General features: G+C 52.1%; 2 protein-coding genes across 2 annotated transcripts; one reads left to right on the forward strand and one right to left on the reverse strand.

Annotated features, from left to right (window-relative positions):
• The first annotated feature begins 1,084 nt into the window (after positions 1-1,084).
• LOC142819505 (olfactory receptor 52K2-like) lies at positions 1,085-7,876 on the forward strand. The gene is made up of 2 exons (XM_075907249.1): positions 1,085-1,688; positions 7,827-7,876. The coding sequence occupies exons 1-2, from the start codon at positions 1,085-1,087 to the stop codon at positions 7,874-7,876; spliced, it is 654 nt and encodes a 217-aa protein (XP_075763364.1).
• A 5,430-nt stretch (positions 7,877-13,306) lies between these two features.
• LOC142819522 (olfactory receptor 52E4-like) lies at positions 13,307-14,236 on the reverse strand. Its single transcript, XM_075907352.1, has one exon. The coding sequence runs from the start codon at positions 14,234-14,236 to the stop codon at positions 13,307-13,309; it is 930 nt and encodes a 309-aa protein (XP_075763467.1).
• Positions 14,237-17,144: the final 2,908 nt, after the last annotated feature.

Raw genomic sequence — 17,144 nt, forward strand, 5'->3', positions numbered from 1 at the left:
TAGGAGCTTTCATTCGAACTGCCTAGCCCGTGCCGCGTGTAGCTGTGGGCAGGTAGTTTGAACTACCGGGCATTTAAAAATGGCGGCGCCTGGGAACATGCAAATGAAGCCCGGGATATTTAAATCCCGGGTTTCATTGGCAAGTTTGAATGACTACATTAGTCACCCTACTCCGAACTAGGGTGGCAGTGTAGACAAACCCATACTCAGGGCTCACCGAACCACAGCGAGCCCCTCTCGCCAGGCGCGCTGTCCAGCGATCTGCGCATGCGCACATCACCCGAACCCAGCTCCTCTGGGTTGCAATCTACTCGCCATGGGCAAATAGATTGCATTCTTTGTCGAGCCCTGCCCATACTTATTACCAGATGGGTCTTCTTTGTCTTGTTAATACAATCGCCTGTGTGAGACTATGATCTGACTCCTGAGTCCTAAGAAAAAGCCGGCGGTTCTGAAATTACGGTTTGTTTTTAAGAAATTACAGTTTGTTTCCAAGCTCTGTCCTAAGGGAGAGTTACACAGTTTGGGATTATCCCATTGAAAGAAGATCCTGAGCTTGTCCTCCTGGCTTTGAAAGGGGTTTTTGCATTTGGGTGGTGGCAGTGAACCACTGATAGTCGAGTCCAGGGAGTCTGTGAGCTTGGGGAGTTTTTTAAAGAGAAGCTTTCAGGGGCAGGGCATTTTAAGGTCTCTTGCAGGCCCCCGTCATCTGCACTGGAAGTGCCAGAGTGGGGACACTGACCAGCACCCAGTTTGTGTTTCCTGCTCTTGCCTATTGAGGTTTCCCACGGCAGGACAGGTAGGAGTTAGTGATGTGGGGAGCGCCGTGCATTATGGGATTGGGATTCGTGGGGTCAATTTCTCATAATTCTTTTCTCTGACTAACAAAAATCCCTTTTTTCAATGTGTGGAGAGTAACCAGTTTGCTTCCCCCATGAGAACAGCCTCCAGTCCTGCATATAATCCCACTGTCTGTCCTTCCAGGCACTTGTACTGCAGCCATCACCCTCAGGCCTGGGCTCATAGAGGAACCGAGGGGAAGTCTCTGTTCTGCCTTGAAGTTGGAGAACTTCTTCCCTACTCCATGTCCCATTCCAACACCACTATCATCACCAACCCCTCCACCTTCATCCTGCTGGGCATCCCTGGCCTGGAGAGAGCTCATATCTGGATCTCCATCCCCTTCTGCACCATGTACGCCATAGCCCTCTTGGGGAACTTCACCATCCTGTTCATCGTGAAGACAGAGCCGAGCCTCCACGAGCCCATGTACTATTTCCTCTGCATGCTGGCCGTCACCGACCTGGTCCTGTCTACGTCCATCCTGCCCAAAATGCTGAGCATCTTCTGGTTCAATTCCAGGGAGATCGATTTCAATTGCTGCTTCGTCCAGATGTTCTGCATTCATGGCATCTTCACAATGGAGTCTGGGATCTTCGTGGCCATGGCTGTGGATCGCTACGTGGCCATTTCCAATCCCCTGAGATATTCTGCCATCATGACAGACCGAGTTTTGGTCAAGAGCGCCCTGGTTGTCGTACTGCGCGGCATCATACTTGTCCTCCCCATGGTCCTTCTGGCGAGGCTGTGGCCATATTGCAGAACCAACATCGTCCCCTACCCGCAGTGTGGTCACATGAACGTGGTGAGTCTGGCTTGTGCCGACACCAGCATCAGTAGTCACTATGGTCTTTTTCTATTAATCTGTCTGAATGGCGTGGATGTGTTTTTTATTGCCTTGTCCTACACCCAGATCCTCAAGGCCATCTTCCGCCTCCCCACAAAGGACACTCGGCTCAAGACTTTTGGGACCTGCGGCTCCCACCTCTGTGCCATCACACTCTTTTATGTTCCAGGTCTCCTCTCGTCCCTCATATTCCGTTATGTCCAGAATGTGCCCCGGTATGTCAATGTTTTCATGGCCAGCCTGTATCTCTTGGTGCCCCCCATGCTAAACCCCATCATCTATGGAGTGAGAACCAAACAGATCCGGGAGAGGCTGCTTGGGGTAGTTACACGTAAAGGCTCCTAATGTTTGCTCCTGGGGCTCCAGCTCTCACAGTGAGCTCTGTGTGGGGCCAGCTGCTCATGTGACTCTTTTAGCACCTGGCTTAGTCACCGAGACTGTCAAGGCTGTTTCCCACTCTGGCATGACAAATGCAGAAGAGGGGGCCCACAAAATCACCCCAAAACCTGACCTCTACAGGTTTTGGTACAAAAAATCTCCCCCTCCCCCCGCCAAATCCTAATACCAGGATTTTGGTGAACATCTGCTGACACCACCAAAGTATTCTAAGAGAACCAGGGAAGAGATCACTTGGGAAACCTCCTCCCTAAAACCTTAGGGGTACCTCAAGTTTTTCTCCCCCAAAGAGCTTGAAAAAGAAAAGAGAAAAACAAGCTACAATCTGTGGTAGCTGAATCCTAGCCAAACAGACAGAGCTTACAGGTAAAACCAAATAATAAACCAATACCAGGTTAATTAGAAAAGAAAACAAACTTTTATTTTCAAAACAATACTCCTGTTGCAAGAAGAGCTAAGGTGGCTAGCTGGTAAGGGCCACCAATTTATATACTCAGAGAAAATTCCCTATGTTAGAAAGTTTCATTGCAAAAGAGAGGAAAAAAACACTTTTAACAGCTCAGACATCAGTTCCAAATTCCCAAACTAGCAAACAATAAAACCTGACGGGTTAACCAAACTTTGCCATACTTACATATTGTGAAAAGATTTTTCTGTTACCTATAAATAAATTAAAGGAGATTACCTATCTCCTACAACAGACCTTGAATCTAGTCCCCTGCCTTCACAGCAGTCCCAAGTACCATCCCTGACAAATTTTTGCCCCAAATGGCTTCCATAAGGATAGAACTCACAACCCTGGGTTTAGCAGGCCAATGCTCAAACCACTAAGCTATCCATCCCTCTCTCCCACCCTTCCTACATGGAAGGCACTATGCTGACCCAGACAAAAGAGGGAACGTTAAAAATTCCTTTGTCCCGGTTTGAAATCCCTACCTGCATTGTTATTGGCTGACCAAATATCTGGATAGGTTAACCCCTTAGCCACCAGGCTGCAGGCCAGCCCTCTTGGTTGTGACAGAGACATTAAACCTTGTTGCTACCATCACTGCTCTGTGTCAGAGTGAGACACTGGGGATGGATCTGGGCACATCTCTTAGACACATTGGGCCAGCCCCTTGCCCATTGCAGGTGTCTGGACATGTGCGGTACCACCATCAACCCCACCTCTCCCTCACGGCCCTGCCCCTTCCCTGCCTATTGCCCCAGGGCCACCAAGCTGGGCTTCCTCTATCTGGTGCAGGGACAGGAGATGCTATGAGGACACAGCTCTGGGGCTCACAGGCCAGACTGGAGTGGAGAGGGAAGCTGGGGAGCCGTACAGAAGCAGTAGAGGGCTGGGAGCAGCGTTGTGTGGTAGGTGAGTATATGCATCTTGCAGCTCCTGGGCCCCACAGCTGAGCCACAGAGTCCTGAGGGCAGGGTCCCTTGTGTGGGTCATTTCTTCAGCTTTCTGCTCTCTCTCTTGTTCCTCCCAGCTGGGGGCCTGTAGAAGGGAGAGTCCCTTTGGTGGGTGTGAGCTGGGCTGGGCCTGGAGCCCTTTACCCTCAGACTGGCCTCAGGACAGGGCAAGGGATCAACTTTGAAACCAGAAGAACAATAGCTCAGATACATGGAGGATTAGCCCTGGGTGAGCTGGGGCAGCAGGGTGCTGGGCAAAGGTGGCTGCCTTAGATAGCTCTCGTGGAGGGAGATCCATGGCACAGCCCCAATGAGCCGGCTAGTCACACATGTACACGGCACCTTCCCTGGGACCACAGGGTCCCCATTGCCCCATGGCTGGGGCTGGGCCGTGTCGCCGAGTCCATCACATGCTCAGCACGGCACTTTGGTCACTACATCTGGATGATCGTTAGCCAGGCTGCTGGGCAGCGTTATCCCCTGTCATGGAGGGACTGAGAGAGGCAGAGATAAATGATTCACCCAGGGACACTCAGTGAGCCAGTGGCAGAACTGGGAGCAGGAACCAGGAGTCCTGAGCCCACAGCTGCATTGCTCTGGCCAGGAACTGGTATTGAACCTCCTGGCGTTCCTAGATTGAGTGAGAATATTGCTGTGCCTTGACCTGACTTGACCGTATGGGCCATGTTTCCGGCTCGCCATTGGCCTCATCAGTCCAGACGATATTTAGGTTCTTCTCCCAGCTCAGGCTGTGGTGTAAGAGAGCCCAGAGAGCTCTACCTCAGAACAGGTTTCTAGGGGTTCCATAGAATCCTAGAGCACCGTAACGGGAAGGAACCTCAAGAGTCATCAAATCCAGTCCCCTGTCCTCACGGCAGGACCCAGCACCGTCTAGATCATCCCTGACAGGTGTCTGTCCAACCTGCTCTTAAATATCTCCAGACATGGAGATTCCGCAACCCCCCTGGGCAACTTATTCCAGTGTTTGACCACCCTAAAAGTTAGGAACTTTTTCCTAAAGTCCAACCTAAACCTCCCTTGCTGCAGTTTAACCCCATTGCTTCTTGGTCTATCCTCAGAGGCCAAGGAGAACAATTTTTCTTCCTCCTCCTTATGACATACCCTTTTAGATACCTGAAAACAGCTATCACGTCCCCCCTCAATCTTCTCTTTTCTAAACTAAACAAACCCAATTCTTTCAGCCTTCCCTCATAGGTCATGTTCTCTAGATCTTTAATCATTCTCGGTACTCTTCTCTGGACCCTCTCCAATTTCTCCACATCTTTCTTGAAATGTGGTGCCCAGAAGTGGACACAACACTCCAACTGAGGCCTAACTAGTGCAGAGTGGAGCGGAAGAATGACTTCTCGTGTCTTGCTCACAACATACCTGTTAACGCATCCCAGAATCATGTTTGCTTTTTTGCAACAGCATCACACTGTTGACTCATATTCAACTTGTGGTCCACTATGACCCCTAGATCCCTTTCCGCCATGCTCCTTCCTAGACAGTCGCTTCCCATTCTGCATGTGTGAAACTGATTGTTCCTTCCTAAGTGGAGCACTTTGCATTTCTCTTTATTAAACTTCATCCTGTTTACCTCTAACCATTTCTCCAATTTGTCCAGGTCATTTTGAAGTTCTCCAGCTCAACAGTATGTCAAAAGAATGGCTTGCGGTGTCGACGCGCTCTTTGTTAGTTTGGAACAATGTTTTCTGAACAAACGCTGGTGCATAGACAGAGCCTGTGCAGGCTGGAGGTTGCCATGGTGCTGGCTGCCGGCCTCCCCTGCCCACAGGGCCTCAGCCCCCTTCCCAGAGTTCTGGTGTCTCTGGCCCCAGACACCACGTAGAGCTGCCCCGTCACTGGCAGCTCCCTGGGGCTGGGATTGGCAGGGCCCTGACAAACCGAGCAGCCGGACTGAGGGGCCGGGGCTGAGGGGGGGAGCTCAACCTGCAATGGAGCGGAGGGGGGGTGTTCAGCACTGGAGGACACTAGAGCCGGAGAAGAGCCCCACGCCCAGGGCAGCAGAATCAGTCCCTGAGACACGGGCAGGTGCCAGTGGAAATGCTGCTGGTTCCTGTGGCCGTTAATCACCCATTTCCTAGGCCCCCAGTCCCCAGGCCCTTGTTCTCTGGCAAGGGGAGGACGTCACAAGCAGGGGAAGGTCCCAGCCCCACCCCAGCCAATCCCTTTGCCAGGGGCTTGAGGCGCTGCAGGGATGGGGTGTAGGGCCAGGAGGGGGCGGGAGCAGCCCTGCGCCACTGCGATCCCACCCCACTGCCTCTGCAGCCCCTGCTCCATCTGGCGGAGCAGCGGGGGAGGCAGAGACACCGGCCAGCAGCACAAAGGGGGTAAAGGAGCCTTTGGCCCAGCCAGCCCCACTCCACGAGCCCTGCAGCCCAGGCCAGGCCTGGGGGGCAGAGAAAAGGAGGGAGCCGGGCTCAGGTCGGGGCTGGATGATGCCGAGACAGGAGCCAGCAGCAGGGAGGGAGGGTCACCGGCCTGGCAGCCAAGGCAGCCCCCAAACCCAGTGCTGTGTCTGGGCTGGAGCAGAGGGAGAAGGAGGCCTGGGAGCACCCAGCCCCACAGGAATGCGGGTGAGAGAAGTGCAGAGACCCCCTGGAGTCCTGCCGCCCAACGTACAGCTGCTGCACAGGCAGGGCCCCTGTCCAGCCGTGAGTGTCTCTGGCGGGCTGAGCTTGCCCCGCGCTGACTGGGGCAGGGCGCAGGGAGAGAGGGAGAGAGGTGGTGCAGGGAGAGAGGTGGCGCAGGAGAGAGGTGGCGCAGGGAGAGAGGTGGCGCAGGAGAGAGGTGGCGCAGGGAGTGAGGTGGCACAGGGAGAGAGGGAGAGAGGTGGTGCAGGGAGAGAGGGAGAGAGGTGGCACAGGGAGAGAGGGAGAGAGGTGGTGCAGGGAGAGAGGTGGCGCAGGAGAGAGGTGGCGCAGGGAGAGAGGTGGTGCAGGAGAGAGGTGGCGCAGGGAGAGAGGTGGAACAGGAGAGAGGTGGCACAGGACAGAGGTGGCGCAGGAGAGAGGTGGCGCAGGAGAGAGGTGGCACAGGGAGAGAGGTGGCGCAGGAGAGAGGTGGCACAGGGAGAGAGGTGGCACAGGAGAGAGGTGGCACAGGACAGAGGTGGCGCAGGAGAGAGGTGGCGCAGGAGAGAGGTGGCCCAGGGACAGAGGTGGCGCAGGGACAGAGGTGGTGCAGGAGAGAGGTGGCGCAGGACAGAGGTGGCACAGGACAGAGGTGGCGCAGGAGAGAGGTGGCGCAGGAGAGAGGTGGCGCAGGAGAGAGGTGGCACAGGGAGAGAGGTGGCACAGGAGAGAGGTGGCACAGGACAGAGGTGGCGCAGGAGAGAGGTGGCGCAGGAGAGAGGTGGCCCAGGGACAGAGGTGGCGCAGGGACAGAGGTGGCGCAGGAGAGAGGTGGCGCAGGGACAGAGGTGGCGCAGGGACAGAGGTGGCGCAGGAGAGAGGTGGCACAGGAGAGAGGTGGCACAGGACAGAGGTGGCGCAGGGACAGAGGTGGCGCAGGAGAGAGGTGGCGCAGGAGAGAGGTGGCGCAGGAGAGAGGTGGCCCAGGGACAGAGGTGGCGCAGGGACAGAGGTGGCGCAGGAGAGAGGTGGCGCAGGGAGAGAGGTGGCGCAGGGACAGAGGTGGCGCAGGAGAGAGGTGGCACAGGAGAGAGGTGGCACAGGGAGAGAGGTGGCGCAGGGAGAGAGGTGGCGCAGGACAGAGGTGGCGCAGGACAGAGGTGGCGCAGGGAGAGAGGTGGCACAGGGAGAGAGGTGGCGCAGGAGAGAGGTGGCACAGGGAGAGAGGTGGCGCAGGAGAGAGGTGGCGCAGGGAGAGAGGTGGCACAGGACAGAGGTGGCGCAGGAGAGAGGTGGCACAGGGAGAGAGGTGGCACAGGACAGAGGTGGCACATCGTCGCTCCAGCCCGGGAACTGCAGGCCCCAGGGGGCAGAATTCAGTTGCCCTGGGGCCAGGCAGGAACACGGCCACTTGCAGACGCCACGGGTAGGCGGAGCTACTGAGGAAGCCATCCCCCTACAGCCACGCATCACCCCTCGGCTGGATCCCCCTTTGGGCTACAGAGCCCTGACCAACAGGGCAGCTGTTCGCTCTGGCCAGTGCCCCACACAGCCCTGAGGGACACAGCAGCCGTGGGAGCAGAGGCAGCCTAAAAAGGGCTGAGTCAGGAATAGACAGGTGACCTGCTCCCGTGACACACTCCACACAGGGTTGTGCTCACACAGGGAGAACAGGGGATTCCCCTCCACAGGGGCAGGGTGTAAAGACGTCCCAGGGGGTTTCCTCCTCTCTGTCTTCATTCCAGCTCACCCCTTCCAGAGCATCTTTGCTGTGAACTTCACGCGGAAGGGCTGAGCCCTGTTCCAACAAAGGACGATTCCCAGAGGTGTTTAAGGCAGCTCTTTATCCCACCTCTGCGACCAGCCTGCACCAAGAACTGTGCACTGGTTTATGCGCCGTCATTTCGTCACAATTTTACTCTGAGCCTTTTCTTTCTGATATTTACAAGCCTTGAGATGCTGCAGGACTCACAGAGCGTCCCCTTTCGGGTGAGATCGTAGCTATAAATTGACCTGGGATTGTGGCTGGTGCATTGGGATCGGGAGACCCTGTTGGGATTTGGTGAGATTGGTTTTTGTTCCTCTCCTGTATGTAGGGAGCGGGGAAGCTGTACACGGGAGAAGCTGGAGTGTCTAGGGGGGTTCCTTTTGTGACTTCTTGCAGGCCAGATTGGCAAAGAGACGAGCTCAGCGTGACGGGTTTCATGTGCCTTATAGAGGAAGATGCCCAGTGGTGTAAGTAGCCCTCTCTCTGAGCAATCACCCTGATGGACCTTTCAGAGGGTATGTCTAGACTCCGTCCCTCTGTCGTCAGAGGGATGTAAATTAGAGAGACCGACATTGCAAGTGAAGTGGGGATTTGAATCTCCCGTGCTTCATTTGAATAAAAATGGACACTGCTTTTTGCTGGGGATAACTTCTTGGTATAAGTGCTGAAGGATCTAACCAAGAGAACTAATTGAGGAAGTGGAGATGGGTGACAACCTGGGAAGCAGTGATTATGAGATGGTAGATTTCAGGACCCTGACCAAAGGAAGAAAAGAGAGGAGTAAAAAACACACCTTGGACTTCCGAAAAGCAGATTTTGATTCCCTCAGAGATCTGATGGGCAGAATCCCCTGGGATGTAACATGAAGGGGAAAGGAGTCCAGGACAGCTGGCAGTATTTTAAAGAAGCCTTATTGAAGACACAGAAAGAAACCATCCCGATGCGCAGCAAGAGAGGCAAACATAGTAGGAGATCTGATTGGCTTACAGGGGAAATCCTTGGTGAACTTAAGCACAAAAAGGAAGTTTAAAAAAAGTGGAAACTTGGACAAATGACCAGGGAGGGGTTTAAATGTCTAGCTCAAGAATGCCGGGGGGATATCAGGAAGGCGAAAGAGCAGATGGAATTGTGACTGGCTAAGGATGTGAAGGATAACAAGAAAGGTTTCTACAGGCATGTTAACAAGAAGGTGATCAGAGAGTGTGTGCAGCCCCTAATGGATGAAGGAGGTAACCTAGTGACAGATGATGTGGGGAAAGCTGAAGTACTCAATGCTTTCTTTGCCTCTGTATTCATGGACAAGGTTGGCTCCCAGACTAATGCGCTAAGTGATGCAAGATGGGATGAAGATGGACAGCCCTTGGTGGGTAAAGAACAGGTTAGGAACTATTTAGAAAAGCTAAACGTACATAAATCCATGGGTCCGGACTTAGTGCATCCGAGGATAATGAGGGAGTTCGCAAATGTCATTGAGGAGTCTTTGGCCATTATCTTTGAAAAGTCGTTGAGATCGGGAGAAATCCCGGATGATTGGAAAAAGGCAAATGTAGTGCCCATCTTCAAAAAAGGGAAGAAGGACAATCCAGGGATCTATAAGCTGGTCAGTCTTACCTCGGTTCCTGGAAAAATCATGGAAGGGATCCTTAAGGAATCCATTTTGAGGCATTTGGAAGAGAAGAAAGTGATCAGGAATAGTCAGCACGGATTCACAAAGGGCAAGTTGTGCCTGACCAATCTGATTAGCTTCTATGATGAGGTAACTGGCTCTGTGGACATGGGAAAGTCAGTGGATGTGATATACCTTGACTTTAGCAAGGCTTTTGATACGGTCTCCCACAATATTCCTGCCAGCAAGTTAAGGGAATGTGGATTGGATAAATGGACGGTAAGATGGATAGAAAGATGGCTAGAAGGCCGGGCCAGCGGGTAGTGATCGATGGCTCGATGTCAGGATGGCGGTCGGTTTCTAGCGGAGTGCCCCAAGGTTCGGTTCTAGGACCTGTTTTGTTCAATATCTTTATTGATTACCTGGATGAGGGGACGGATTGCATCCTCAGCAAGTTTGTGGATGACACTAAGCTAAGGGGAGAGGTAGATACGCTTGAGGGCAGAGATAGGGTCCAGAATGACATAGACAAATTAGAGGATTGGGCCACAAGAAATCTGATGACGTTCAACAAGGTTAAGTTCAGAGTCCTGCACTTGGGACGGAAGAATCCCAAGCATAGTTACAAGCTGGGGACAAACCATTTAATTAGCAGTTCTGCAGAAAAGGCCCTGGGGATTACAGTGGATGAGACGCTGGATATGAGTCAACAGGGCGCCCTTGTAGCCAGTAAGGCTAATGGCATATTAGGTTGCATTAAGAGGAGCATTGCCAGCAGATCCAGAGATGTCATCATTCCCCTTTATTCGGCTTTGATGAGGCCACATCTGGGCTACGTCTACACTGGCATGATTTTCCGGAAATGCTTTTAACGGAAAAGATTTCTGTTAAAAACATTTTCGGAACAGCGCGTCTAGATTGGCAGGACACTTTTCTGGAAAAACACTTTTCCGGAAAAGCGTCCGTGGCCAATCTAGACACGCTTTTCCGCAAAAAAGCCCCTATCGGGAGATTTGAGAGCAGCCTGCAACTTCCTGAAGGGAGGTTCCAAAGAGGCTGGAGAGAGGCTGTTCTCAGTAGTGACAGATGGCAGAACAAGGAGCAATGGGCTCAAGTTGTGGTGGGAGAGGTCCAGGTTGGAGATTAGGAAAAACTATTTCACTAGGAGGGTGGTGAAGCACTGGAATGGGTTCCCTAGGGAAGTAGTGGAGTCTCCATCCCTAGAGGTGTTTAAGTCTCCGTTTGACAAACCCTGGCCGGGTTGATTGAGTTGGGATTGGTCCTGCCTAGAGCAGGGGGCTGGACTTGATAACCTCCTGAGGTCTCTTCCAGCTCTATGGTTCTATGATTCTATTTATTATGTTCTTGTCACCCCGTGTTTGCTGAGATTTGTGATTCTTTCATGTGTCCTAGTAAAGATTTTAATGAACTCGTATTGTCCTCAGTTTAGGTGCCTGTGCTATGCACCCCAAGAACCCTTTAGCAAGCTACACCTCTCTGGATTCTCTCTCATGCCATAGCCTGAGCTGGGAGAAGAACCTAAATATCGTCTAACCAGATGAGGCCAATGGCGAGCCTGCAACATAGCCCATACGCTCAAGTCAGGTCATGGCACAGCAATAGTCTCAATCAATCTAGCAAGACCAGGAGCAGCAGCGCCAGTTCCTGGCCAGACAATGTGGTTGTGGGGTCAGGACTCCTGATTCTGTTCCCAGCTCTGCCACTGGCTCATTGAGTGTCCCTGGGTGAATCATTTATCTCCGCCTCTCTCAGTCCCTCCATGACAGGGGATAACGCTGCCCAGCAGCCTGGCTAAAGATTGTCAAGGTGCAGTGACCAAATGTCACGTTACTGAATTTGAGGGGAGCAGCCAGATCACTGCTGCACCCATAGGTGGAGGTATTGGCCCCAAAAATTGGTATAAAAGGGGGCCATGTGAGGTGTTGAATAGAAGCTTACTTCTGCTAATCCTGTGTACGCTGTTCATGTGATTGTATAATGCCTGCGTGTGAAATTATAAGCATGTACTTATATGGATATTGAAGATTTCCCTGCATGTAGTTGAGCATTGCGCAGAGCCCGGCCTATGGACATGCTAATCAGCAAGGCCCTGTGGGGCAATGGCTCTCAGTGGGCCAAGGACACACCTAAAGAATGAGGGCTGACACCTGAGGGCTGCCAGCAGGGAACACAGGGATAGGCCGCGGGCCAGGTGACCTGCTGCAGCCAAGAAGAGACCAGGAAGGAGGGATAAAGAGTCCATGTGGTCGACTCCCTCTTGGTACTCATCTCAGCACTTCATCCCAGAGGCACCATTGCAGGGATCGAAGGGCCGCAAAGAACTGTGGACCCATCCTGATCTAGGATGCACAACAAGGACTATTAAGCCAGCAGCAGTAACACCTCTGCTAGAGCCTGCATTGAGAACTGGGGGATTTGATGCATGTAATGTACTATCCTTTAACATCCTTACTCTCATGCTTTCCTTTATTGTAGTAATAAACCTTTAGATGTTAGATGCTAAAGGACTGGCATGATTTGTGGGTAAGGTCCAGAGGGTAAATTGACCAGGGATCTGTGGCTGGTTTCTTGGAACTGGACAGAACTTGTTCGGGGGAGGTGGGATTGAGTTATAAGACCCCCCCCTCCCACCTGTGTATGAGGCCCGGGGCCATCTGGGGCACGGATATTGCTGGGGTGTCGGAGGGGTTTCTCTCAGGAGGCAGGCAGCTGAAGCGCTCTGTGGGACTGGTTTGTGGCCTGTTTGGAGAGGCCACCAGTCTGGGGGCTGTAAGGAGCCCCGAAGTTGAGCAATTCGCCCTGAGCGGACGCCCTCAGCTGTTCCCAGACACATCGTGGTCTGTCACACCAAAGCACCGTGCTGAGTGTGTGATGGACTTTGTGACACTGATCCAGCTCTAGCCGTGGGGAACTGGGACCCTGTGGTCCTAGGGAAGGTGCCGTGTATATGTGTAACTAGCCAGTTCATGGGGGCTGTGCCATGGATCTCCCTCCATGAGAGCTACGAAAAGCAGCTGACCTCTGCCCAGCACCCTGCTGTCTCAGCTTACCCAGTGCTAATTCTCCACCCATCTCAGCTGTTTCCCTCCTGGCTTCTAAGCCGAATCCTTCGTTGTCCTGAGGGCTGGCTGGGGGCAAAGGGCTCCAGACCCAGCCCAGCCCAGCCCAGCCCACACCCACTACAGGGACCCCTTCAGATAATGGCCCCCAGCTTGAAGAAGAAGAGAGACCTGAAAACTGAAGAAATGACCCACACAAGAGGCCCTGCTTTCAGGACTCTGGCTGAGCTGTAGGGCCCAGGAGCTGCACGACTCACAGACTCACCTGCCACACAACCCTGCTCTCAGCCCTCTGTTGCTTCTGTACCGACTCCCAGCTTCCCTCTCCGCTGCTGTCTGGCCTGTGAGCCCCAGCGCTGCACTAATTCAAGGCTCCTAGTCAGGTGGCAGCAGCTCCCAGCCCAGCCCTGGAGCAGAGGGAGCCCAGCCTGGGGGGCCAGGGAGGTGGAGATGATCAGTGAATGATGGGGAGGGGAGGAGTGAGCAACGGTGGCCCTGGGGCAGAGGAGGGGCAGGGCCATAAGAGAGAGGCAGGATAGTTGGCTGAGCTGCCTGAGTCCAGACACCTGCAATGTACAAGGTGCTGGCCCGATGTGTCCGAGAGCTCTGCCCAGACCCATCCCCAGTGTCTCACCATGACACGGAGCAGTGAGGGCAGCAACAGGGTTTAATGTCTCTGTGACCGGCCAGGAGCTGACTCAGGGAAGAGTCTCGTCAGCATCCGGCCCCACACAGAGCTCGCTGCGAGAGCCAGAGCCCCAGGAGCAAACATTAGGAGCTTTTACGTGTAACTAGCCCAAGCAGCCTGTCCTGGATCTGTTTGGTTTTCACCCCATAGATGATGGGGTTCAGCACGGGGGGCAGCAGGAGGAAGAGGTCGGACATGATAACATTGAAATACTGGGGCACATTCTGGACATAACGGAATATGAGGGATGAGAGCAGAGCTGGGACGTAAAAGAGAACAATGGCACAGAGGTGGGAGCCACAGGTGCCAAAAGTCTTGAGCCGGGTTTCCTTTGTGGGGAGGCGGAAGATGGCCCTGAGGATCTGGCCATAGGACACAGCAATAAAGAACACATCCACGCCATGCATAAAGATTATCAAAAAAAGGCCATAGTGACTACAAGCCAGACTCACCATGGTTGCGTGCGCACACTTTGTGTGGGGGACAATGTTGGTTCTGCAATATGGCCACTGGCTCGCCAGAAGCACCATGGGTAGGACAAGTATGATGCCAAACAGTATGACAGCCACAGCACTCTTGGCCAAAACAGGGTTTGTCATGATGGTGGAATATCTCAGGGGATGGCAGATGGCCACGTAGCGATCCACAGCCATGGTCATGAAGACTCCCGACTCCATTGTGAACATGCCATGAATGAAGAACATCTGGGTAAAGCAGGAATTGAAATCGATCTCCTTTAAATTGAAATAAAAGATCCCCAGCATTTTGGGCAGGACGGATGTAGACAGGACCAGGTCAATGACAGCCAGCACACAGAGGAAATAGTACATGGGCTCATGCAGGCTCACTTCTATCTTCACAATGAACAAGATAGTGAAGTTCCCCAAGAGGCCTACAGCGTACATGGCACAGAAGGGGATGGAGATCCAGACTTGGGCCCTCTCCAGGCCAGGGATGCCCAGCAGGATGAAGGAGGAGGGGTTGGTGAAGACAGTTGTGTTGGAATGTGCCATGGCGTAGGGGAGAAGTTCTCCAACTCCAAGGCCAAGCAGTGTGTGATTGTACCGTACCTTCCCCGACTTCCTTAAGTGCCCAGGCCGTAGGGAGATGGTTAGAATACAAGTGCCTGGAAGGAGAGAGAATGGCATTGTGACACACGACATGCACAGCTGGTGGATCTTCTAATGGGTCAAACAAATTGGTCACTCTTCACACATTGTAAAAAGGTATTTTTGTTTGTCAGAGAAACAAATTATGAGCAATTGACTGTGCTAGTCCCAATTCCATAATTTTTATCTCTCCACATGTCACTAATTCCTACATGTCCTGCTGTGGGAAATCTTAGGAGGCACTAGCAGGAAGCTGGGGACTGATTGACCCTCATTGTTCCCCTCTTTGGCACTTGGAGTGCTTAATATGGGGGCTTTCAAGAGACCTTAAAATGCCGTAAAAAAACTCCCCAAGGTCACAGACTCTCTGATCTCCGGTGGTACGCTGCGACCACGCAAAGGAAAAAAGTCCCCTTGAAAGCCCAGAAGAAATTCAGAGGAACATCTTGCAATGGGGTAATACTAACTTCCCAAGTTCTTTAACACTCCATTTGGAGCACACTTGGGGTATGTCTAGACTACATGGCTCCGTCAATGGAGCCATGTAGATTTGTTTATTGGGCAAAGGAAAATGAAGCGGCGATTTAAATAATCGCCGCTTCATTTAAATTTAAATGGCTGCCGCGCTGAGCTGACAAACAGCTGATCAGCTGTTTGTCGGCTCAGCACGCTAGTCTGGATGCTCCGCGGTCGACATCAAAGTCCTTTGTTGACCGCACTGGTAAACCTCATCCTACAAGGCATAACGGGACGGTCGACAAAGGGCTTTGATGTCGACCGCGGAGCATATAGACTAGCACGCTGAGCCGACAAACAGCTGATTAGCTGTTTGTCGGCTCAGCGCGGCAGCCATTTAAATTTAAATGAAGGGGCGATTATTTAAATCGCCGCTTCATTTCCCTTTGCCTACAACCCTAATCTACATGGCTCCATCGATGGAGCCATGTAGTCTAGATACAGCCTTGGAAACAAATGTCATTTCTTAATAGCAGAGCTTCAGTCTCAGGCAAGTGCTCTCAGAACTTCTTGCTTTTTCTTAGGACAAAGGTGTCAGATCATAGGCATTGTCAAAGGCAATTTTATTAACAAAACAAAGAAGACATTTCTTGTAACGTTCACATGGTGGCTAGCCATTACAGAACGACTAGAAAATATTAAATCATGGGGAATTGCTTTTCTGGATTTAGTTTCAGTTACACTGTGCGGGGGGGTTAGTACAGAGGAGTCTATCCAATCTACACAATCTAAACACAAAGAAACTAACCAGATTGTGTCTAACGACATTCTCTGTTCACTTACGTATCCTTTGTTCCAGGGTTCAGTCTTTCCATGAGCATGGATGTCAGTACAAATCTGAGCCTTTATTCTTGGTTCAAGCCATCTCTCTCTCTCTCTCTCTCTCTCTCTCCCTCTCCCCAGCTCCTCCTCTAAACTCACATAGAAGACACTGAAACTTGTTTCATTTCAAAAATCTTTCCCTCTCTTCCCATTGGCTCTGCTGGCTTCCTTCCAGCACTTTCTGGATACCCTTTGATCTGGGTTTAAACCTTTACAGACAATTCAGTGACTGAATGCTGGGAGGTCTGGGAAAGGTCAGTGCCTTCCACCCATCACAACTCCTTAATGCAATGAAAGCTGGGCTGGTGAGTCCAGGCTGGGGGCAGCTCCCCAGTTATGTGGTTGCTCAAAATCTGAAGTGGAAAAATGCAACCGGTTGCCCAGGCCTGTGCCGGGGAATCATCCCAGTGGGACACAGCTCAGGGGAAGGACCAGGGCATGACTGACAGCAGCTCCACCCAATCCCCTGCTCCCTTGAGTGTGTCCGGCTGGCTAAGGGAGGGGACAGAGAGTAACCTGCTCTGGGCAGGGCTCAGCTGGTCTCCTGGTCTCCACAAAGGGAAGAGCAGGTCGAAAAGGGATTCCCCAGGCAGGTGGTGAGAACGGGGGAGGCTGCTCAGGTGCAGACAGACTGAAGGGGCTAGAACTGGTTAGTTTAGAGACAGATTTTGTAGAAAAGTAAATACAAGTTTATCTCCAGCAACAACTGCAAATCCCCTGCCAGCCGGAATTATATACTATTACTGCTACTAACTATTAAGCAAGCCCTATGCAAGGTCGTGCAAAAACCTGGTGAAAATTAAAATCAGTTACTGGTTTTGGCAGCCGTCCAGAGTAACAATCAATGTGGTACTAACAACCAGCCTCGGCGCATTCTCTTGACAAGGCCTATGGCACGATAAAGTCTCTTCTTGTAAACTGCCCAGAACAAGGCGTCATTTACCCCAGGGGGCAAAACTATCACCAGTAACTCTTAGGTGATGAAGTGTAAACAATGGAAAATATGCAACTCAGAACAGTAATCTCTGTCACATTTTAAAAGGGAATGTGTTTTAAATTAATAGCAAGACAGTATGTCCTGACACCTACTGGGCTCGAATCCTTTTCCATTAAAATAACGTTTCACATGCTATAGTGCAACTCGAGAAGACAAGAAGTGGGTCCTCACATCACGGTTAAAGTTTTGGGCTAGAAATTCAATCCTGTCCCTTTCTGGTTTATCTGACAAAGAGAAAATTTTAATGGAGATTGTCTATCTCCTAGAACTGGAAGGGACTTTGAAAGGTCATGAAGTCCAGTCCCCTGCCTTCACAGCGGATCCAAGTACCATCCTTGACAAACTTTTTCCCCAAATTCCTAACTGGCCTCAGCAAGGATTGAACTCACAATGCTGGGTTTAGCAGGCCAATGCACAAAACACTGAGCTATCCCTCCCCTAGCAAAAAATGCCTTTGTACAGCCAGGCATTTGTACA

Source organism: Pelodiscus sinensis, chromosome 1, assembly GCF_049634645.1.
Source record: "Pelodiscus sinensis isolate JC-2024 chromosome 1, ASM4963464v1, whole genome shotgun sequence".
NCBI lineage: Eukaryota > Metazoa > Chordata > Testudines > Trionychidae > Pelodiscus > Pelodiscus sinensis.

What these genes read in the sequence shown, in the direction of transcription:
- LOC142819505 (XM_075907249.1), top strand. Translation starts at nt 1,085, where the DNA reads ATGTCCCATTCCAACACCACTATCATCACCAACCCCTCCACCTTCATC. An exon ending in CAGCATCAGTAGTCACTATG is followed by an intron (nt 1,689 to 7,826) that starts GTCTTTTTCTAT and finishes TCTTCATTCCAG; the next exon opens with CTCACCCCTTCCAGAGCATC.
- LOC142819522 (XM_075907352.1), bottom strand. Translation starts at nt 14,236, where the DNA reads ATGGCACATTCCAACACAACTGTCTTCACCAACCCCTCCTCCTTCATC.